The sequence below is a fragment of the Scomber scombrus genome, chromosome 4 (genome assembly GCF_963691925.1).
Source record: "Scomber scombrus chromosome 4, fScoSco1.1, whole genome shotgun sequence".
Lineage (NCBI taxonomy): Eukaryota > Metazoa > Chordata > Actinopteri > Scombriformes > Scombridae > Scomber > Scomber scombrus.
The window spans coordinates 30363968-30387525 of NC_084973.1; the positions used below are offsets into that span (position 1 = coordinate 30363968).

Here is a 23558-nt window from a genome sequence, read left to right on the forward strand (position 1 = left end):
AGAGAAGCGCTGAGCCTCAGTGTTGCCCAATGAAGACAGCGTGAGAACAGACTGTACGCAAACCTTCTAAAACATTTGGGTTTGCGAAGCAGAGAGAGGAGAAATAATTTGCCTGGACATTTGACTTTTTCTCTCATTTTCAATCATTTCCAAGGTTTTCCAGGCCGCGTGGGAACCCTGCACTGCACTGTACTGTAGCTGCCACCGACAGTTTCCACTTACTCACCGAAGGTTTGCTGTCCGACTTTGAATTTGCAGAGGACTTCTTCGCTGCTCTTGCCGAGCATGAAGCCGTTCCCTCTGAGGACGAGGTCGTAGGTCTCTGTGGAATGTAAACAGGCAGGAGATAAGACTGGGAGGAGGTTTGAGGAAAACATCATATAGTCAAATTCTTGCATTTATCTTGAACCGACAGTCTGCTGATATCATCAGACATCAGGCAGGCATGTTGTCATTTACTGATACGATGAAGATTCCTCTTTTTTCCCCCCTGACAGCTACATGAAAGCAGTTGCAATGATTATTTTCTCTGCACATTTGAGCACTAATATGTAATATACAGTATATATCAATAGATTAGACTTAACTTGGTTTACTTGCCAATCTTTTACGTCATTTACAAGTGGGAGATATCAGATTTGGTTCCATGGTATTTGACACAATGGCAAAGGATTATCCATGTTTTCTGATGGCTGGCCTAAACTCTGGCATATTTATTAAAGCTTTATAACAACAAGAGTAAAACTGTGTCCCTTCTTAAATTATATACACATGCACAGCCATGAATGTAGCTCCCATAGATCCTTTGCCGAGTTTTAAGCTGATTTATTTGGGCATGTTATTTAGGACAGTGCTTCCCAAACTGGGGGTCACAGCCCCCCCACATAAATCTGGATAAGAAAAGGAAAAATATATTTTTTTGTCACATAAAATGATGTGTATTTTCTTTCTTTTTTGTGTGACTTTCACCGCTTTTACCTGCACAGGCCTCTAAAACTTACACATTTCAGCACGCTTCAGTAGCTTCTAGTAAAGACACGTGTAACCACAACAGCCCCCTTCTCTCCTTCCTCCTTTCATTTCCTGTCATATCTACAGTTCCTTTTCATAAAAGACATACAATATCACCCCCTCCACCTCCACCCACACATGTTTTGAGCAGACAACAACCGGTTACAAGGGTCACAAGTACACAATTCTTCATTTAAAGTGCTCACGAGCCAAACCCCACTTATTTAGATGAACTACCCCAAAACAGGGTTATGGGTTAGGGTCAGGGTTACAAATAAGAGCTGCAAAAACACATAATAATGAAGCATGTCAGAGGTTCAGTGGAGAGTTTTCTCATGACAGCTTAAGTACTGCCTGATGATTTTTAACTACTTGTCTCTTAGCAGACTGGCTACCAGCAGTGCATGTACTGTAACAGAGTAAGAATTCCTCTCTTGGTAAGATGTCTTAAGTTCAGTAAGCGTGGAGTAAAAAGTAGGAATTCCTGTGTGAAGATAAATCTATCAGTGCAGAAGCTCCAGGGACTGACTCACTGCAGAGAGACCGATCCACTCACCATTCACACAGACGCTGGAGGGCTCCACGCTCAGGATCTCCGTGCACGATCGCTTTAATATCTGGAGGATGAGATAAAAAAATGAAATGGGTATATTAATGCTTGAGGTGCAGAGAATAAATACATCAACCCCCCCCACCCCCCACCCCCCCACCCCCCACCCCCCCCACTCGGCCGTTATCGGCTCTGTCAAGTTTGGAAAAACAGATTAGGGGCGCAACACCTGAGAAATGTCTTGCACCTGATCGAGCCACGGTGACTAAAGAGGAGCGCTGGAGTATCGGCGGCGAGGAGAACGGGCCGAGAGAGAAGAAACAGCAGCTGTGTCAGCCTTTATGGGAAAATTATGCAAGACTATTACATTCCTCAGTTCTATTAAAAACCTCCGGGATCCTGCATTATCATATAAAGAGGCCCGTGTGAGCCCACTGTCACAGAGCCGCACTATCGGCTATGATTCAATAAATCAACAAAAGGACAAACTATGCAAATCTCAGTACACAGTCGGTAAAAAGAAGCATATTAACTGCAATATAGGACACTTGAACCTTTCATTTGATGTTGGGCGAAACTTCAATCTGAGGAGCGGAAGGGGAAGTGTTTACAGCGGCCTTATTAAATATGATGGTTTGATATGGAATCGTTAAAAGGGTTGGGGGGGGGGGGGGTTGTAGATGACAGCTGGGAGAAAAAAGGATCTGCTGCTGTTCCTCTGTGCCATTATTTTCCCTGTCTAATTACTTCTTTGGCAGTGCCTGAGTAAAAAAAAAGAAAAAAAGGAAAAGAAAACAAATTTGACTGTTTGCCTGTGTAAGCTTAAAACAATGGAGGACCCAAGAAATGACATCATCTTCCCTATTAAGTGTAGAAATGTGACCAATCCTGCGCCAAAAATGCCATTTATAAAAAAAAAAAGCACCTGCCTCTTAAATAAAACTAAAAAAATAACAAAATAAAGGAGGTAAATTATGACATTTATTAAAGCTGACGTGACCACAAACCCTTTAGTGTTTCAGGAGTACTAAAATATAAGCTTTGAATGCAGAGATTAGAGGTCTCAGTTGGTTAAACTCAAACAGCAGCTATTCATTTCTCTGGGATCTACTGACAAACATTATTTACCGGCTGCAAAGGGGAAAAGGAGGCAGCCGTCCAAATATCCAGAGTCATCCAAATATCCCAGCCAGTGCTGTAACTGGTGGGTTTTCTGCAAGAATTTGGCTCCCATGAAGTCAGTTTTGTGGGAATAATTAAACGGAAAAGGTTCGAGGAGAGAGAGAGAGAATATCTGCCCTGTATTATTTTAAAAAAATATGTCATGACAAGATAACATAGGAGCATCTTATAAAGTGTGTAATGCACTACAGGTTGCTAAACTGAGCTGGACGTGTGCGGTAGTTTCTGGGAAGTTAACGATAATGATGCGGTTAGATTGTAATTTGGGGTTTTCCCAAAAGACTTCAAAGCTCAGACAATAAAGACCCAATGTGTGTGTGTGTGTGTGTTGCAGAGGAGGGGGGGGGGGGGGGGGGAAGAAATGGGCTAACTTTGCAGAGCTCTTTCTGTGAGTTTTGTCATGCTGGTCACAGAGGCAGCGTGGATTCTGCAGCAAAAGGCTGCACAGATGATCTCAAATCCTCGAAATCCAACAGAGGAGCGAGGAGGCCAAGTAGTCAGGAATCCAGTATTACTAATCACTGAAGAATGCTCCTCGTTTTCATTTGGATGCTGGATGTGCTCGCCGCCTCCGTGGACTGGGGGAGGGATGAGCTTTTTGTTGTTGTTGTTATTGTTGTGCTGGACAGTGTTGTGAAGGTTTTAGAGCAGTTTTTTAGGGGAGGTAAAAGTGTTGTTGTGCCTTTAAAACTGCAGAAAAATGCACGAAAGGGACGACCTGGAGAACAAGAGAGTGTGTGCACGCTCTCGTCTCTAAATAACAGATTTCTTAGCTCATCGCAAACAGATTAGGAGCATATTTCTTTCTAATTATCAATAATCAAATCCACCCTTTTCAGGGAGGTTTTGTGAGCACGCTCTTCTGATCAAAATATTCCAGGGTTGGAAGTAATGTGTCATCTTTTCCTTTTGTTAGTGGGCTTGTCATGATTTTGTTATTGTGATATTACAAGTAAAGGATCTGGCTTGAATTAATTGTGACGATGTTTTTTGTTATCATTTTGAAAACACAAGATGACAAATGAGTATAAAAATTACATTAGTAAAAAACAAAGAAGAAAAGGAGGATTAAAATGCACTTTCTCTATTCTGCACCCATGCAGGCGCCGTTCCCCTCGCACAGTTTATTAAACAAATCACTGAGAAACACATTTACACCCTTCTTTACTTGACAACCGTTTCAAAAACCAACATAATCAATCACGGTGGTTTATTACTAACAGAAAATAAGTCGCACCGTTTTGGCTCCCAGCTGCACGTCTGACAGCTCCGACCAGTTCACTTCTTTTTTCCAAAAAAACAGTGGCGGCCTTGTGGCGCTCTGACACAGATGCAGGTCCGGCTCAGGTCACCGTGCTCCGCAGGGCTCCGGGGCTCAGACTCATGTACAAAATGTTGCCATACAAAAAAAACCCCGCCTTGGCTGACAAGCGCTTAGGCTTAAAAAGCTGCAGCAAATGGAAAGTATCACTAATTGGCTGGCGGAGGACGGAGGAGGCTGCATGGGAAACTTCATATAAACACTTAGTTTTAAAAAAAAAAAAAAAAAAAAGGAGGGGGGGGGGCTCTTCTCTTTCTCTTATTCTCTGACAGCTACAAGTTGATTACAGCCTCACACTGACATGATGAATGTGATACCCGACGATGGCTTTTTATTCTAAGCTGTTTTTTGTAATTAAAATAAAAAATAAAAAACATTAATTGCATTGACGTTTTTGACACTGGGGCTCAATAAAAAAACACTGAAGAGGATGAGAGGATGTCATATGGACAGTGACTAACTGTCAAGCTGCTCCCAATTGCAGGGTGTAATTTGCTACAGAGCCGTTTAGACGTTTCCGTCTCCGTCTACAAACTGGGGACGCACAACGAGCAGTTGTTTCCACAGGACTTTTTTTTCCATGCAGCGTAGCAGGAAGTTCACTGAGGTTTGGCTTTTAATTTATGACACACATCAATGAAGCCACGGTCATTTTTTTTTTTAACCCACCTGATTCCAAATTTACTAACAATCTTGCACTGTGTCTAAAAAAATCTGTCAAATGTGCAAAAGATGACACACACATAAACACACACATAAACACAAAGTACTTACAGAATTGACGATGCCTTTAAGTGCATGGAAGCCATCTTTAACAGGAAACACTTGGTCCTTGGTGTCCGCGATCTCAGCAAGCTGTTGATATAATGAAAGAGTGGAGTAAATAAGAAGTACTGCTGATTTAACCACGCTTTCTTTCTTTCCTTTCTTTCTTTCTTTCTTTCTTCTTTTTGTGGTTCCCTCTTCATGACTGAGCACTGTCTTTCCTTTTCATATCATGAAAGCAGGAGCAGACATAGCAGATGGCATGACTGTGGCAAACACTTTTGCTAAACCATAAAAAAAAAAAAAAAAAAAAAAAAAATCATTGCAGCACAAAACTGGGAGCAATATTGCCTTTGTTTTTGACTTAATAGGCGCTAGTCACAGGATGGTTACCAATGGTTACAAGGGACAGGCCACCATGTTGGAGGAGAGACAGTAGAAACTACAGACTGTCCTGACATAAGAGGGAAAACGTCTGACTTCTGTGCAGACAGTCTGTACAGTCAGCTCTGTTATGTAAATTATATGCAGTGTTTTTGACTGTGTGCACAATTCTTTGCTTTTTTCTTTTTAAGTCAAGAGTTTTTTTGTGGATCCTACGCACCTGTCACTGAGATCTGAGCGTGTGCATCAAGTGATTAGAAGCAATTCGGAGATTGAAAGTGCATCAGTTTTGATTTGAAGAACTATAACTTGCTTACTGCTTGATAAGAGCTTAAATCACTATAAAAACTTCTTGTAACACAATTAACGAACTTTCATAGAATTGAACAATTGATCAAAACAATATCAGATAATTAAGTAGCGTCTTTATCTTTCAGTGCTGTTTCAGTTATTTAGCTACTTGTAGATGGTTGTTGTGTCGTAATAGCCCAATGTTAGTATTTGTCTAGTGGTTTCCAACCTGTCCGTTAAGCTGAAACCATTAGTCAATTAATTGATTTGTCGACCAACGGGAAATTAACCAAAAGTAAGACTGAATGCTCCTGAAAATGTCAAATGGTGTAACCACAAAAGAATGATAAATATTAAATATTGTATCCACCTACAGTGTATTTAAGTGGACTTATACTAATAATGACTTCATTTAAAAACAATGTAAATGTTTCCTGATCTCCATGGTTACCAGATTAAATGTAATATTTAGAACAATTGTATTCCATTACCTTTATTTAATATAAAAGTTATAATGTAAGATCATGCCAAACTAGTTGATATGGTGTTTTATTGAGAATTTACTGTTTTTAAGCAAGTTGAATTATTTGGTACAAAGTTTTTATGGTTACACCACTTAGACATTTTTACCATAATCCTCTAATATATTCTCTCAAAATGGATTAAAAGCAGAAATTTGATGCTGGGTCCACAAAAAAAGAATGTGTGCAAGTTATTCATACGTTTATTTTCACATTTGAACCGCTTTAAATTTGAACTAAACCACATGGACACAAAAAACCTCATTGATACAAAAATTAAATAATTTTTTTAGCCTTTTCTTAAGTAAAAGGAACATTTATTCCCTAGGTGGAGCTTCTCAAATGGGATTTTTTAAAAGCTTTTCTGTGTCATACATGATAGTAAACGGAATATTTTGGATTTTTGTGACAACTCATCAGACAAAATATGACATTTACAGACATCACCTTAGGATGTTAGAGAAATTATAACCTATTTTTCACTATTTTCTGTGATTTCATAGACAGAACAATTAGTCGGTTTATTGAGAAAAAAACTCTGCAAATTACTCAACGATGAAATCAGCCATGAGTTGGAGCGAAAGTATGTAAACTTCAATATCCGCAAATCTCACAGAGCAGCATACGAAGCGCCTTATTTGGCTAAACTATGACAGTTTTTGAACATATCAGAAAAGAGGAGTAAGTTCCTTTTTTTTCTCCTGTGTGGAAGAAACACAGAAGAAGAAGATGAGTGAATGATACAGAGAAGATCATTTTCCTCACAGGTAGCATCACTGATCTTACCGGTGTTTACCCTGCTCGTCACTCTCCAAACATGACGGCATGTCGTTTGCTACAGACGGTTAATCGCTCGGCACACATTCAGAGACAGACGTCACTACTGTACGTTTGACTTTCTGCAGATTAAGACTCGGAGCTCTCTTACCTGCTGCTCGTCAAAGTCTTTGATGCCAACACAGTACACACGAGCGCCGTAAGACCTCGCCTTATTAGCCTGGAGATCAAACAGATGCAGCGTTAGGAAGGTTACTATGGAAACGTAATAGGTTACATATTACTAGTTACTCTGTTTAAAATGTAATAAGTAATGTAACTATTTCAATTACTTCATCTAAGTAATGTAACTTATTACATTTGATGATTTTTCTAACCAATGTTTTCAGCTGTTAGGGTAAATGTTCCCTCCATCTGTCCTTCCTTCCTTCCTTCCATCCTTCCTTCCTACCTTCCTTCCTTCCTTCCTACCTTCCTTCCTTCCTACTTTTCTTTCTTCCGTCCTTCCTTCCTTCCTTCCTTCCTTCTTTCCTTCATTCATTCCTTCCTACCTTCCTTCCTACCTTCCTTCCATCCTACTTTCCGTCCTTCCTCCCTTCCTTCCTTCCTTCCGTCCTTCCTTCCTACCTTCCTTCCTTCCTACTTTTCTTCCTTCCTTCCTTCCTTCCTTCCTTCCTACTTTCCTTCATTCCTTCTTTCCTTCTGTCCTTCTTTCCTTCCTTCCTTCCTTCCTTGTTTCCTTCATTCATTCCCTCCATCTGTCCTTCCTTCCTTCCTTCTGTCCTTCCTTCCTTCCTTCCTTCCTTCATTCCATCTTTCCTTCCTTCCTTCCGTCCTTCCATCTTTCCTTCCTACCTTCCTACCTTCCTACCTTCCTTCCTTCCTTCCTTCTTTCCTTCATACCTTCCTTCCTACCTCCCTTCCGTCCTTCCTTCCTACCTTCCTTCCTTCCTACTTTTCTTTCTTCCTTCCTTCCTTCCTACCTTCCTACCTTCCTTCCTTCCTACTTTTCTTTCTTCCTTCCTTCCTTAGTGTTCCCATTAAGCACCAAAATCTAAATCCAGCTGTTTTTCATGGATACTGACATGATTTATAAGGGAGATCATTTCTTATAAAGCAACATTTATCTCTCATTTGAAAATGTATTCATTAGTTCATGTAGATTTTGGAAGATAAAATAAAGATATTTGATGAAAAAAGTCAAAAGTCTGGCATGGAGCTTAATTGGTACTGTGACTCCATTTAAGCCCACGTCATGATTTATGTACAAAATATATAAAAAATGTCGATTTCAAAGAATTAAAAGCAGCAATATATGTATTCAGTAACATGTTAAATATTTAAAAAATAGGGAAAAACCCTCCTGAGTAAAATCTTAAAGGTCTGACTACAGATGTAACCTCCTTTTGTAATCATCAACAATTTCATCATTTGAGAAACAGGATATAAAAATATGTTTTAAAAAAAAACAAGAAGTAAATTCAATTTTGTACTTTCATCATGTCGAAATGTAGAATTTCAACATTTTGACATGCAAACACGATAACTTGTGCAGCATGTTTGAGGATATAAACTTCACCTCGTTCACTGTGAGCTCGTGAATGTACACTTCCAGTTTCCCGTCCGTCAACGCCAGGATGATGCTGGAGCCCTTGGACGTCTGAACTTTTATCTGTTCTCCGGCCTTTAAGGTTGAAAATCAATGACATCATCAGATTTCCAGTTTCACAATAATTTTAAAGTTGCTTATTAATGAGGGTAAACTTACCTCTTTCATTCCCTCATGCATGTACGTTTCACCTGCTGGAATCACGTTCCGCAGGCGCTCCAGACCTTGTTCGATCTTATAACTAAAAAAAACAACCACAGCGGGATCCAATAAGAGGAAGTTTCCAAATGCAACATGCTGTACATGTTTATCAAAAGTGTCTTAAAGTCTTCATCTAAACTCAGCCTGCAGGCATTAAATACCTGACAAATTAAGCTACTTTACCACAGTAATGGACATAATTGACTTACGACATTCTCCACAATGGGCTACTACACATAATGATTGTATCTCTGTTTGTGTCCATGTGGTTTAGTCAAATTTAAAGGTGTTAAAATGTGAAAATAAACGTATGAATAACTTGCACACATTCTTTTTTTGTGGACCCAGCATCAAATTTCTGCTTTTAATCCATTTTGAGAGAATATATTAGAGGATTATGGCAAAAATGTCTAAGTGGTGTAACCATAAAAACTTTGTACCAAATAATTCAACTTGCTTAAAAACAGTAAATTCTCAATAAAACACCATATCAACTAGTTTGGCATGATCTTACATTATAACTTTTGACCAATTTAAAATATTTAATATTTATCATTATTTTGTGGTTACACCATTTGACATTTTCAGGAGCATTCAGTCTGACTTTTGGTTAAAAAAAAATGGTGCAAATGTCATTTCAAATGATATAAAACCAACAAAAAATACTAAATGTACATTTTAACAAACCTGATGCTGCTTTTAAGACGATTTTTAAACATATTTTTTATTTGCTCTTCTCACCAACCCTTATCATTTGTCACTGACCCATAAACAGTGCTGCAAATCTTAGCTAAAATGTCTATATGATCACACAGTATATTGTATATCTTCATATTATGCAACACTACTAATCAATGGCAATTATTGTTGTGGGATATAAAACTAACTGACTAAAGCCTTCCCTAAAATCCAGACATCTTGAGAACTGTTATGTATGACGTATAAAGCACAAAATGATGATATGATGCAACGACAGTGTCAGTACCTGTCTCCGGTCAGAGGAAGCAGGACTTGAGCATTAACTGAGAAAACGATGAAGGAGACTCTCATTCTGGGGCTGTGGAGAAAAACAACAAATATACAACATTAGGAAGTCACTTATGGCTTTTGTAATGTCTCATATAATATAGATATATTATCTCTGTAGTGTCAGTGTGACTGTCAGTTTTATATGAAGCTTTTGAAGTGAAGGAGCATTAATGTGGCATAAATAATGAACCAAACAGAAGGGGATCCTTTAATGTCGACTAATATTAGTGTATGTGTGTATGACTTAAACTAAAAGGAAGTGATTAATCAATTCAAGACAGGAAACATGTTGCTCCGATGAGTCAAACACACACACACACACACACACACATACACATACATCCTGTCACGCAAATAGTTTGTACCTGCGAACTTTTAAGGTTGCAAAACAGAAACTGGCATCAGACTGTTTAGACAGTTTAGATTCAGTGTCTCTCTCATATCGGAGAGAGCTCGAGCTCCTCAATCTCATCAATATGAACTATGTTGTTTATTTGCAAGCATCCAGCTGAAACTTGTGAAAATGCATTTTAAAACTTCACAGCTTTGTGTTTAAAATAGTGAAACAACACTATGAGCATTTTTTAAATTAACAGCCTGGCATTGACATCGACTTTATAATAACAGATCAGGAATGAGACACGAGGGACCGATACACACCAAATACTGTTTCTTAGTCACAAGCGGTTGTTATTGCAAGCGCATAATTTAATGATGACCATGTAGAGCAAAAAACGATGCATTCAAGTCTCCACTGAGTCCAGTATACAGCTTCATGTTACCTCTAATATAGAAGAATGATCCCAATCAGACTTTCATTAAAAAGCTAAAAAAGAGAGAGCAGTGCAGTCATGATTGATATAGGGGAAGAAAAGAAGTGGAATCCCTTAAATGCTATAATGCCAGTGTTAGGGAAGTAACTAGGCACATGTTATATCATTTAATTATAGAAATAAATGTAACTGTAATCCATTACAGTTATTGATGCAAATGTTGATGATTACAAAGGAGGTTACATCTGAAGTCAGACCTTTAAGATTTTGCTCAGGAGGGTTTTTTCCTCATTTTTTAATATTTAACATGTTACTGAATACATATATTGATGTTTTTAATTCTTTGAAATCAATATTTTTTTTATATATTTAGTAAATAAATCATGATGTGGGCTTATTTGGAGCACACATGGGCTTAATTAGTGCTGTGACACCGCCAGACTTTTGACTTTATTCATCAAATATCTTTATTTTATATTCCAACATCTACATGAACTAATGAATACATTTTAAATGAGAGATAAATGTTGCTTTATAAGAAATGATCTCCCTTATAAATCATGTCAGTATCCATGAAAAACAGCTGGACTTAGATTTTGGTGCTTAATGGGAACACTAAGGAAGGAAGGAAGGAAGGAAGGAAGGGAGGGAGGGAGGGAGGGAGGAAGGAAGGAAGGAAGGAAGGAAGGAAGGAAGGAAGGACAGAAGGAAGGAAGGAATGAAGGATAGAAGGAAGGAAGGAATGAAGGAAGGAAGGAAGGAATGAAGGAAGGAAAGAAGGAAGAAAAGTAGGAAGAAGGAAGGAAAGAAAGAAAGTAGGAAGGAAGGAAGGCATGAAGGAAAGTAGGAAGGAAGGAAGGAAGGAAGGAAGGAAGGAAGGAAGGAAAGTAGGAAGGAAGGAAGGAAGGCATGAAGGAAAGTAGGAAGGACAGAAGGAAGGAAGGAAGGAAGGAAAGTAGGAAGGAAGGAAGGACAGAAGGAAGGAAGGAAGGAAGGAAGGAAGGAAGGAAGGAAGGAAGGAAGGAAGGAAGGAATGAAAGAAGGAAGAAAAGTAGGAAGGAAGGAAGGAAGGAAGGAAGGAAGGAAGGAAGGAAGGAAGGAAGGAAGGAAGGAAGGAAAGTAGGAAGGAAGGACAGAAGGAAGGAAGGAAGGTAGGAAGGATGGATGGAAGGAAGGAAGGAAGGAAGGAAGGAAGGAAGGAAGGAAGAAAAGTAGGAAGGAAAGAAGGACAGAAAGAAGGAAGGAAGGAAATTAGGAAGGAATGAAGGAAGGAAGGAAGGAAGGAAGGAAGGAAGGAAGGAAGGAAGGAAGGAAGGAAGGAAGGAAGGAAGGAAGGACAGATGGAGGGAACTTTTACCCTAACAGCTGAAAACATTGGTTAGAAAAGTATTAAAATGTAATAAATTACATTACTTTGATGAAGTAATTGAAATAGTTACATTACTTATTACACTTTAAACAGAGTAACTAGTAATCTGTAATCTATTACATTTCCATAGTAACCTTCCCAACACTGTATAACATGAAACAGATACTTGATAACCACATCAAAGTGCTTAAGTGCAGAAGTTGAGCACATATACTCCGTTACTTCCCATCACAAAGCACACAGAGACGCCATCCGACACAGAGCTCCGAGTTTTAACTTTAACGGATAATTAAGCAGCACGAGTGTTTCCTTCAGAGAGATCCGAAGCCTTCGGAGCATAAGGATATTCTCACCCACATGACACATGGCCCAGTCGCAATCCTCCCCCGCAAAACACACATAGCACACATCTTTAAAGCCACACACACGGGCCCCAGATATGGCGGGGAACGGTATAGCAGCCGTATATATACATCATCATCATCTACATCCTGTCTGCAAGTTTTGAGGAGTCATATGCGGACCTCGTACCCAAGGGAGGAGTAGGGTTGTTTTGGGGCGGTGGCTTAACTGATGGTTGTGGTTGTAACCTCTTCAGCAGCACTCCGATATTTTTTCTATTTCTAAGAAAGACTCGGGGATAAAGAGGAAGTGATGCCAAGAACAAATCAGAGGGTGGTGATGGTATTTTGAAAGGGAGAAGAAGAAGGGAGGGGGGGAGGAGGGGGGGGGGGGGGGGGGGTTGATGAAGTAGACCAGTTTGCTCCACATGGCGGAACAGAAGTGGTCTTGGTGAGCGAGTATTGTTTAGCAGATTGTCCTCGTCGCCTTCCAGTGTTCTCTCTCTCTCTCTCTTTTTTTTTTTTTTTTGCTTTACTGTACATTGTCTGCCTGTCAGCCGTTCTGTGGTGGAAAGCAAGGGGCTGATAAGTGTGGAGCCGGACCCCCCCCCCGGTGCAAATGGCCATTCTCACAGCCCAGAAGACGCTGCTCCTCTCTGCCACCCACTCCCACCTGGTGCCTTTGCTATTTTCTTCAACCAACCACTTCATTCTGGCTGGGTCGCCACCGTCTGTACTGTGCTGGCAGGCAGGCGCCGTTTGACTCAAACGTTATGCAAGCTGAACGTTTAAAGCCGGCTTCTCCGGTTTTTGGTTCTTTTTTAATGAATTATGTGTAAAAAAAAAAAAAAAAAAAAAGGTGTAGTAGATTTTGCAGTTTCGTAGTTTATAAAAACAGGTGGGAAGTACTTTAAATCTGTGCAACAGGCAGTACCTTATGTTGTGGGCTGTATTTTATGGGATAAATGTCTATAATTCCAACCATACGGATGCTAAATATATGTTAAATATACAGTTTCAGACAAATGAATTGTACCATTTTTCCAACCATTCGCCTCATTTGTTTTATTTTTCTGCCGTCACTTTTTGAAGATGGTTAATAGCTTTCCTTGTAGAATATGCATCCTATATTTGCTGCATATCTGTGCCTAATTGTGTGTATTTCGATATTACTCCATGTTGCTTGTGCTTGTTTTATGCAATATCTGCAAATCTAGATTGTGTGTTCACTTATTTTATTTTAAAATATTGGCTTAAGGAAACCCCTTCTTATGTAAAATGGTGACAATTTTGTGAAGATAGGGTCGAATAGGGTCGAATATGCATCCTATATCTGCTGCATATTTGTGCTTTAATGTGTGTGTTTTGATATTAATCCATGTTGCTATCAATATTAAAAAAAAAATATCGTCTTTATGAAACCCTTTTTACGTAAAATGGTGACAATAGACCGATGCAAACACACAAAAACATTCTTAATCTCCAATGACAATGCATGAAGTTGGCTCCCCATGACTTCATACTCACCTCACAAATCTGTCGGTGAGGTTCTTCACAAACGAGTAAATCTCGACCCAGTCACCAGCGACACTTCCGGACCTGAAACAAGATAACAACAGTCAGCTCGTAAGCTCGTCAGTGGCAGCAGATTGTGCGCTGCGGAGTAAAAATACTGTAGAGTATTTGCTGCTTTTGTACCACAACCACAGTTGGACATTAACACCGGCCACATGCTGGATAATTGTGCTGATAAGTCTGTCTACTACAGCAGCCACTTCAGCTGTTAGAGCAGTCGACTGTTCACACACGCTCTGCAATTCAAACAAATCTAGTTGGCTGCTGGCAGAGATATAATAGTACAGATAACATTTATTTCTCGAGAAGAAAAAAAGTAAGTACAACAGCAAGTCTTATGAACAGGAAGTTGTTAGGCAGAGGTGGAGGGACCTGTACTTAAGAGCAATTTTGAGGCAGTATTAGTTAAGTCCAGTCACACATGCAATGTCCAAAACAGCTTATGGGTCAATTACGTTTTATTGTGTGTATGTGGTTTAGTCAAATTTAAAGGGGTTAAAATGAGAAAATAAACGTATGAATAACTTTCACACATTCTTTTTTTGTGGACCCAGCATCAAATTTCTGCTTTTAATCCATTTTGAGAGAATATATTAGAGGATTATGGTAAAAATGTCTAAGTGGTGTAACCATAAAAACTTTGTACCAAATAATTCAACTTGCTTAAAAACACTAAATTCTCAATAAAACACCATATCAACTAGTTTGGCATGATCTTACATTATAACTTTTATATTAAATAAAGGTAATGGAATACAATTGTTCTAAATATTACATTTAATCTGGTAACCATGGAGATCAGGAAACATTTACATGTTTTTAATGGAGTAATTATTAGTATAAGTCCACTTAAATACACTGTAGGTGGATAAAATATTTAATATTTATCTTTTGTGGTTACACCATTTGACATTTTCAGGAGCATTCAGTCTTACTTTCGGTAAAAAATGGTGCAAATGTCATTTAATGCAAGAATACAAAGATTAGTTTTATTTATGAGCTAAAGCAAAAAACAGTAACAGGTTTGGTCGGGGTTTAAAAGCAGGACTCAAACTTGCAATAGAATATTTTACCTTTAAGGGTATTGCTATTTATACTTGAATAAAAGCCCCTTTTACTTCTCTCCTTACAGTCTTTGTCTCATTAAAACTAATTAAGACTCAGTAATTGTTCAAAACGATGCATAAATTTCCCATTGTGATCAAGGACAAGCCAATGTTAGCCGGGTGTCAACCTGTAGCCCTTGGCCCTGTTCACCCCTCCATAAGTCAATCCGACCACAATGAACACAGTGTGTAAAAAGTGCCCTTGATGTAACGACAAAGGGGGTAATTAAACCAATAATTACAATTCAATGTACAGTATGTGCGCAGAACATAAAACAGATAGAGTTTGACCATTAGGAGGCTCATCTTTCATGCCACCTCGCTCTCCTCCCCGCTGCCCAAAGACAAGGTCACACAGAGCGGAGGGATGAGATGACGGAGGGGGGGGGGGAAGGAAAGTTCTTCTGCTGCACTGTGACAATATTGGAAGGTAATTAGCAGGGGGTTAATTGTGGCTGATGTGTCAATGGGGTAACAAGCTCGTTTTTTTAACTGCTGTGGAAACATCAGTGAGGATTTGATGGTGTTAATGAGCAGTGTCTGTAATCTGCATTTTTCACAACTTCTTATCAACAGTTGAAATAATTATTATCAATCAATCAATAGACAGACTACTTAGATAATAGATTGATCATTATGCAAAATATTCCTTGGCCCCATCTTCTCAATTAACTCTCCTGTTGTCCTTGAGTCAAGGAAGCAAGGGAGGAAGAAGGAAGGATGGAAGGGAGGAAGAAGGAAGGAAAGGAGGAAGGAAGGATGGAGGAAAGAAGGAAGGAAGGTAGGAGGGAGGGAGGAAGGAAGGAAGGAAGGAAAGGAGGGAGGAAGGAAGGGAGCAAAGGAAATAAGGAAGAGAGGAAGGAAGGAAGGAAAGGAGGGGACGAAGGAAGGAAAGGAGGGAGGAAGGAACGGAGCAAAGGAAAGAAGGAAGAGAGGAAGGAAGGAAGGATGGAGGAAAGAAGGAAGGAAGGTAGGAGGGAGGGAGGAAAGAAGGAAAGAAGGAGGGAGGGAGAAAGGAAAAGATGAAGGGAGGATGGAAGGAAATAAGGACAGAAGAAAGAAAGAAGGGAGGAAGGTAGGGGGGAGGAAAGAAAGAGAGAAGGAGGGAGGGAGGAAGGAAGGAAGGAAGGTCAGAAGGAAGGAAGAAAGGAAGAAAGGGGGATGGAGCGAGGAAAGAGAGAGGAAGGAAAGAAGGAGAGAAGGAGGGAGGGAAAAAAGAGAGAGGAAGGAAAGAAAGACGAAGGAAGGGAGGAAAGAAGGAACAGTCAAAACAGACGGGATCAATTTGACCCGGGAGGACGACACAAAGGTTAAAGGATCTCTTCTTTGTCTTTTTTGATTAGAAATCTTTGAGTTGTGGACTGACAAAACAAACTATTTTAAAGATGTCACCTGAGGCTCTAACGAGTTGTGATGGCCATTTTTCAAACCATTCATTGATTAATTGAAAGTGATGAAAGGATTAAAAGATAATTGCAATAATTGTTAGTTGCAGCCCTATTCCCATTAATACTGGAATAACAATCTCTTCCCATTCTCTTCCAGCATATTCCCATAATGCTTGAATAATATTAGAGTGGGACAGCCACTAATAGGAAAACTGGTGGTTCCTCTACTCCCCATGTTGAAGTGTCGTTGGGCAAGATATTGAACCTCAAATTGCTCCATCAATGTAATTGTGAAACATTGCAGGACGCTTTGGACAGGAAGCTTGCACAGCCGACTCTGCCATCAGCGTTATGAGTATGTGTGAATGGTGAATGGGTGAATGCTGGCGTGTATCGTGGAGCTCTTTGAGTGGTCGATAAGACTCGAAAGGCGCTATGTAAATGCAGATGTTCCAGATGTTTACCTGTTGATTCCAAGTCCACCAGCTACTAGAGCAATATTTGGTTGCCATAATTTTGAGATACTCCTTTCCTTTTTTTCACATTTTGCCTTCAAATTGTTTCCTAAAGAACCATTTAGACATCTTCACATTATGTCACAGAACCAGATGAAACTTTGCCCAGTTCTTTTGAAAGATTAATGTTAAAATTTTCATTTTTATGAGCCTTTGAAACATTGTCAACTACTGTTTCCAAGGTATAGAATAAACTTTAAATCTCAATTTTTAAGCCAATATGGACAAAAAGTCATCAACCTTCGCGTCTGTTTTGACTGTTCCTTCTTTCCTCCCTTCCTTCCTTCCTTCCTCCCTCCCCCTTTCTTCCTTCCTTCTGTCCTTCCTTCCTCCCCTCCCTCCCTCCTTCTTTCCTTCCTCCCTTCCTTCTTTCCTCCCTCCCTCCTCTCTTTCTTTCCTCCCGCCTCCCTTCCTGTCCTTCTTTCCTTCCTCCCTTCCTTTCTCCCTCCCTCCTTATTTCCTTCCTTCTTTCTTTCCTTCCTTCCTTTTCCTTTCCCTTCCTTCCTACCTCCTGTCTCTCCTTCCTTCCTATCTCCTTTCATTCCTCCTTCCTCCCTTCTTTCCTTCCTTCTTCCTCCCTTCTTTCCTTCCTCTTTTCCTTTCTCCCTCCCTCCCTCCTTATTTCCTTCCTTCTTTCCTCTGTCCTTCCTTCCTTCCTTCCTTTCCCTTTCCCTTCCTTCCTACCTCCTGTCCCTCCTTCCTTCCTATCTCCTTTCCTTCCTTCTTCCTCCCTTCCTTCCTCCCTCCTTTCCTTCCTTCTTCCTTCATCCCTCCTTTCCTTCCTTCTTCCTCCCTCCTCCCTTCCTACCTTGACTCGAGGACAACAGGAGGGTTAAAGAGATTTACAAAACTGAAGAAGATATAAGACGACAACTAGGAATACCATGTGATATAATAAAAAAGTTTCTGAAGAGCTACAAGGTAGTCTAAGTAGTATTAACAGTCTCCAGAGTCAAGAATGAGCTTTCAATCTCAACACAGTATTTTAGTTTGTCAGTGTTCCTTTGTACTAATTCCCATCTGGTTGTTTTGTACAACTACATTTCTCAAGTGAAAATCCAGGATATCTATTTTATCCAAATTGGCCTAGATCTCTGTTATGATATAAAATAAGAGATATACCACAAAAGAAGATTTTATCATCATCACCACCCTCCCTCATCAGAGAACGATTTCCTTGGAAAAAGCTACCCTGGTGTTTTAAGAGGCAAACAAAAAAAGCTTTTATGAGCTGGCCTCATTTGGTGTCAGAACACTAAACTGAATATTTTTCTTTGTCCAGAATCACTGTTAGGTTACTGCGGCCAAGGATCGAGAGCCACAAAAGTGCTGACATTAGGGTCCTTGGTCTCTTATCAGTGTAATCAGGAAATCCAACAGTAGAGCCACTTATCAGCAGAGAGAAAGTAAACGTCTGGCAAAGAGACGTCTAACACACTCTGGACACTCTTCCAAGCTGTCGATGGAGAAATAACCACAGATTTGACGTTTACATTTAGCAAAAACCCTTTGTATCACATGCACGTGTAAATTAAACAGATGCCCCGCAAATGCAGACAAGACTCAAATCTATTGTATGTACTTGGTAAAAAAAAAACTTGTACCAACAATCTCTGTCATCATCCTGTAATTTTGCAATTTAGATAAGGGTGGAGTCCGTGAAAGCAGGTCAGAGGAGCAGTGATTCAACTCAACGGCCCTCAGTGATGGACTGCTTCCAAACTGGAGGAGGACAGGTTTAAAAGATGTAAACTCTCTGTAATACATTGGAGGAATTTTTTTTGCATGACGCTAACTGCAGCGTTGCAAGGTTTTTGCTGAACTGACTGAATGTGGCTGTGCAGTATGTGTGAAGCTCTCCGAGTGCACGAAAGACCCCGGAAGTGGTGCATTGCCAAAAAGTGATGCAACTCTTTCTTTTTCTAGCTTGCATGATTCACCAACAGCATTCAATGACTTCTCTGTGAACTTGAAAGATGTTGTTTTCTGGTGATATTCTACGGTGAAAATGGTGATATGTTGAGGTATTACATAACCGTGGTTACGCTGAGGATTAAAACCTAGAATGCAACATTTTAGACTTTCAATGTGTCTAAAAACTACAAATTTACAAGGATTTTATTTGTAAGTTGAGAAATCTGCATTGTTAAGACAGAAAAGGCCTTTTTTTGATCTCCATAAATGTTCAAATGATGCTTGGTTAAGCTTAGGTGAAATAGACCACTGCTTTGAAGTTCGGGGGCAGGTTGTTGTCATGGTTAGGCCTGTGTGGTTCCATGAGGTTTGTATGAGGTTTCTTAGACTATACTCTTCCTCCTTTGTAACCGCTGACCACCAAACAACACTAAACAATCAGGAAGAGGCCTCAGTAAACTATCACTTCTAGACCAGAACCAAAAAGGTTCAAGCTGGTGCTGTTTTCAGTTCATTTGAACTTCATGAGACTTTTGTTGAGTTTGGTAACGCATCCTCAAGAACAATGTTTGTGCTTTTAATTCTGCCAAAGTTGCAAAAATTGCACACTGATCTGAAAGGTCTTCACTGCACTGTGTAATGAAAAACATTACTGCCAGACTTCAGAAAGTTTCACATCTCTGCACTGATGAATTTGATACTGAACCGGAATAAATGAAGCTCACTTTTAATTGTTTTTTATGCCGTGCCATGCCTTATTTACTGGCAACTCTTCTTGATTGTATTTTGTACTATTTACAGTTTTACGCAAGTTTGTTGTTTGTTTATGTTGTTGGACTGAGTAGTAAAGTTTGCTGTATGGAACTGGACTAAACAAAGCTGTGTGGTCCTTTAACTAACACAATCACAGCTGGACGCCCAGAAAAACAGGAGCACTGTCTGGCCACCAAGCAGCACTAAAGAAACCAGTGTAGCTATGAGCTGCCTGAATAAGAATTATGGGTTGACCTAATGTTGGAAGATAAGGTTAAATCATCTCATATGGCTTTATAGACAGACAAATACAATGTGGTCTCCAGTTTCTACTGTTGGGATTACCGCTGGACCTCCTGAACCATGGTGGCTGTGCCCAAAGTGTCATCAATATGTGGACTGGAGGAGCTGGGAATTGAACCGGCGATATTCTGATTGGTAGACAACCGCTCGACCTCCTGAACCACAGCCACAATCGGTCGTCTGAACAACACAGCCACTATAGTTCAAACAACCGCTGAGCCACCTGTGGCTATGGTTTCAACCGCTGAGCCTCCTGAGCCACCTGTGGCTGTGGTTCAGGCAACGGCTTTACCTTCACATGTCGAGGCGCCCTTCGGCAAGATACTTGAACCCTGAATTGCTGCCAATGGCTGCAGCAACAGTGAATGAATGTGCATGAATGGTTAGTCTCCATCTGATGAGCAAGTCCTGTCATCAGTGTATGCATGTGTGTGAATGGGAGAATGTGACATGAGGGTAAAAGCGCTTTGAGTGGTCAAAAAGGCTAAAAAAAAAGTGCCATATAAGTAGAGTCCATTTATCATTTACAGCTAAAAGAAACTGGTGGACACTAAAACATTACACCTGCATGGACCTGTTGAACCTGTCCCTCCAAAACTGTAAGCACAACAGCAATAGATGTTGGGTGAAGAGGCCTGACTCACATTCACAGCGCTGGATGAGATTGAGGTCAGGGAGAGCTGTGTGCAGACATGCCAAGTTCCTCCACACCAGTAATAAATTAAAAAACGACTCTTTCATGAACTTGGCTTTCTGCACAGAGCAGAACAGGAAAGGGCCTTCCCCAAAAAAAACTGTTGCCATTATTGTCTGAAATGACATCGCATCCTGTGCCAGTAAGACATCATTTCATTAGAAGTATGTGGACACCCAATCCACATGGTTGCCATATGCGAACAAGAGTGTGTCCACATACTTATGGCCAAATTAGATGCCATTGCTGTCGTGTCACCAACTTTAATGGCTGCTATTAAAATACAGAATATGTTGCAAAAAAAAAAAAAAAAATATGGGTGGTGGCATTATAGTCAATGACCGTAATTAGGTCACACACCTGCAACAAAGCACCCTAACTCCCCTCCATAGGAAACTCAGCATTTTATAACATAATAATAATGATCACATTTGGAGATGTTATCTTCTGCTACAGAGTGCAGTGGCAATAATGTGTCGACTTTCTGTCTTCAAAGAAAGCATATAAAAGTGTTTAAACACACGCAGAAAGGCTCTTTGTGTGTTACTTACTTGTCTAAAACAAAGTAGAGGTCGTATGCTCCAAGACAGGATGCCTCGTTTGCCCAACAAGACGAAGCAAAACATCCCAGCAAAATCACAACAATCGCAGCAGAAGTCCACCGACTCTTCCCCTGGAAACGTTCATCCTCGGCGGTGAAACAGTGTGGTAACTTATCCAACATTGTTTAAAAAAGCAACAAAAAAGTCAGTGTGGAGAAAAAGTAATCAATACGCCAAGTCTTTACAGAGACAGATTAGGACGTGCACATCCCGCGCGGAGTGAATAGTTACATGACAAATTTCCTCCCAAAACAACTGGATAAAGAGTTGAGACCTGTGTGTGAAATAAGGGGAATCACCGACAACAACGTCAGCAAGTAAAGTGTTTCTTCATCGTCCTGACTCAGGGTCCACTCACACACACATCCTCAATAAAAAAACTAATCCAAACCTTGATGTCAGTTCCGACCTTCTTTCGGAGATAAACTGTATCGTTAACCCACTTCAGCTTGCAAACTTTACTGTGTGCAACTACAGTCCAGAGAAAAGTTGCTGCTGCCTTCAATGGCTCCTCTAAAAAGTAGTATTTTTGAGCGTTACAGGCGGGACTCCTTTAGCATAGGTGTGGATGGTTTTAAAAATGAGTCAGATCAGTTTGATGATTGATAGTTTGATTGTTTTCAGTTTCATAAATGCATTTAGAAAGTGTGCTGAATTTAACAGAAGAATAGAGAAGAAAAGAATGTTTATTAAGCATGCAACTGGTGTGTTTATAAGTGGCGGAAAAGTACAAGCAGAAGTAGGACTACTCGATTTCAGGCTGAACTTCTACTAGATTAAAATAAGTAATAACAAATGTACGTGAGAATAAAACTAGGCCTACTACTCATTTGAACAGTGTCAAATTACTGATGCATAATGTATAAACAGCATATTATTGTGTATAATTCAAGGTAGTTAAATATACAGCAATACATCACATTTTATGAGGGTAAAACTTTTTTTTATTACATTTTTTTTAGACTTAATCATAACTGACAACACATACATTTAGTGAAGTAAAAGTCAAAAATATTTATATTGCATGCATATTAAGTGCCAAAAATGTATTTATTTTCCACCCATTTATTCCATTTTACTCACACTTAATCATTACTTTAGTGACTGTTATTTACCTCATTGACTGTTATTTGTACACAAAGCACATAAACACATTTTATACACAAGAATGAAAACTTTACACAGATGACAAATAAAGGTGACTGTTCAAGGTATGTGAGTAAGACACAAGCTTCAAAAGGGGAAAATTTTCAACAGGAGAGAGAGAGACACTTATAGCAGCAAAGCAAGCACTTCATGACTAATGATACTGTGTTTAGGACATTACAGCATTGCATCTGATGAGCTCAGCAAACACTTGGCCATTGTACTTCCCCCATCTTTCACCAAGCCGAGCTCAGTTCTGCTCTGTCTTAAATACACAGCTTTAGTAATTAGTAACTCTGCAAAAAAAAAAAATCCAAATTGTTGTATCTTTTTGTTTTTCCAACATGTGATATCATTGTTTCCCACAGACCTCAAAGGCCCCATTACTCTGCGACCCACTGCGCATGCCTGGGATGGAACCAGCTGTTGCATTCTGCAGAGCTGGAGGTCCCACTGCACACACACCCAATAACATCTGTGCCATCTTTTATACAAGCCCAAGTCATCATTTTATTTCAAACATATTTGAACAGGTCCGAGGCGAGGTCGAATATTTGTTGCATTTGTGTTTATACGTTTGACATGACGTGAGTGTTTGTAAGTTCCAGGGTTGGGTGGTTGATTCCTAATGCACCCACACATCTTGAAATGTGTTAGGTGGTAGCATGCTTTACTCAATCAATGTATGTAACTATTATTCTAAAAGCTATTTTACAATAATTCTGGGTGATAAATTATACATTCAGGGCAAATATTAGGGACTCAAAACATTGCATAAACAAAAAAAACGTGAAATATTTTTACAAATTTGGCCAAAAAAGATTTTGTGTTGCTTGCGGCAACTAAAACATTTCACGAAACGGCTCCGATATGTAACAAAAATGTCAAAAAAACACATGGTTGGCCTGTAAAATACATAATTTCCTGTTGTAGAGTTTAACACAGAAAGGCAGCCACTGATATTAAAACATGATTTCCATTACCCAATTCCAAACTATTGTAACTGGTTCAATTTTGGATGACACAAGCTGCAAAGACATGAGAATATGTATCTTCTTCCTTTCTCATAATTTCACAATTTCCCCAAATCTTCTCGTGATGATTTAAGCGCTTCTTGTTGAAGTAGATATCAGCTTTTCCTGCGCTGCTTCTGCGACACACAAACAGTGTGAACACGTGGCAAATAAAGCAGGCATCCATAACTCTTTTCCTAATACAGAGCGAGCAGTGACTTTAAATGGAGAACAGGAAGAGATGGCAGATGTGTGAAATCAAAGTCTTTTTTCTGAGGAAGATGTTGTATACACACACAATTCCAAAGTTTTGTATATAAGTGTTGCTCAGAAATTACTCCCTTCGATCATTTTTGGTGGGCTGTGACTGTGAGGTGTTTTTATAACCCTATTTTATTTATTTATCTCCCTCAGTTTGTTTCTTC

The 23558-nt window shown here is 39.7% G+C and overlaps 1 protein-coding gene across 1 annotated transcript in view; it reads right to left on the bottom strand.

Annotated features, from left to right (window-relative positions):
• antxr2a (ANTXR cell adhesion molecule 2a) overlaps positions 1–21015 on the bottom strand; it is a 90493-nt gene extending 69478 nt beyond the window's left edge. The window contains exons 1-9 of the mRNA XM_062416795.1: positions 20924–21015; positions 13652–13723; positions 9598–9669; positions 8571–8652; positions 8382–8486; positions 6954–7022; positions 4839–4919; positions 1568–1628; positions 227–322 (exon numbers count right to left, since the gene is read on the bottom strand). Of these exons, the coding sequence (XP_062272779.1) occupies positions 227–322; positions 1568–1628; positions 4839–4919; positions 6954–7022; positions 8382–8486; positions 8571–8652; positions 9598–9662 (559 nt within the window). The 5' untranslated portion in view covers positions 9663–9669; positions 13652–13723; positions 20924–21015. The remainder of the gene's footprint in view (positions 1–226; positions 323–1567; positions 1629–4838; positions 4920–6953; positions 7023–8381; positions 8487–8570; positions 8653–9597; positions 9670–13651; positions 13724–20923) is intronic.
• Positions 21016–23558: the final 2543 nt, after the last annotated feature.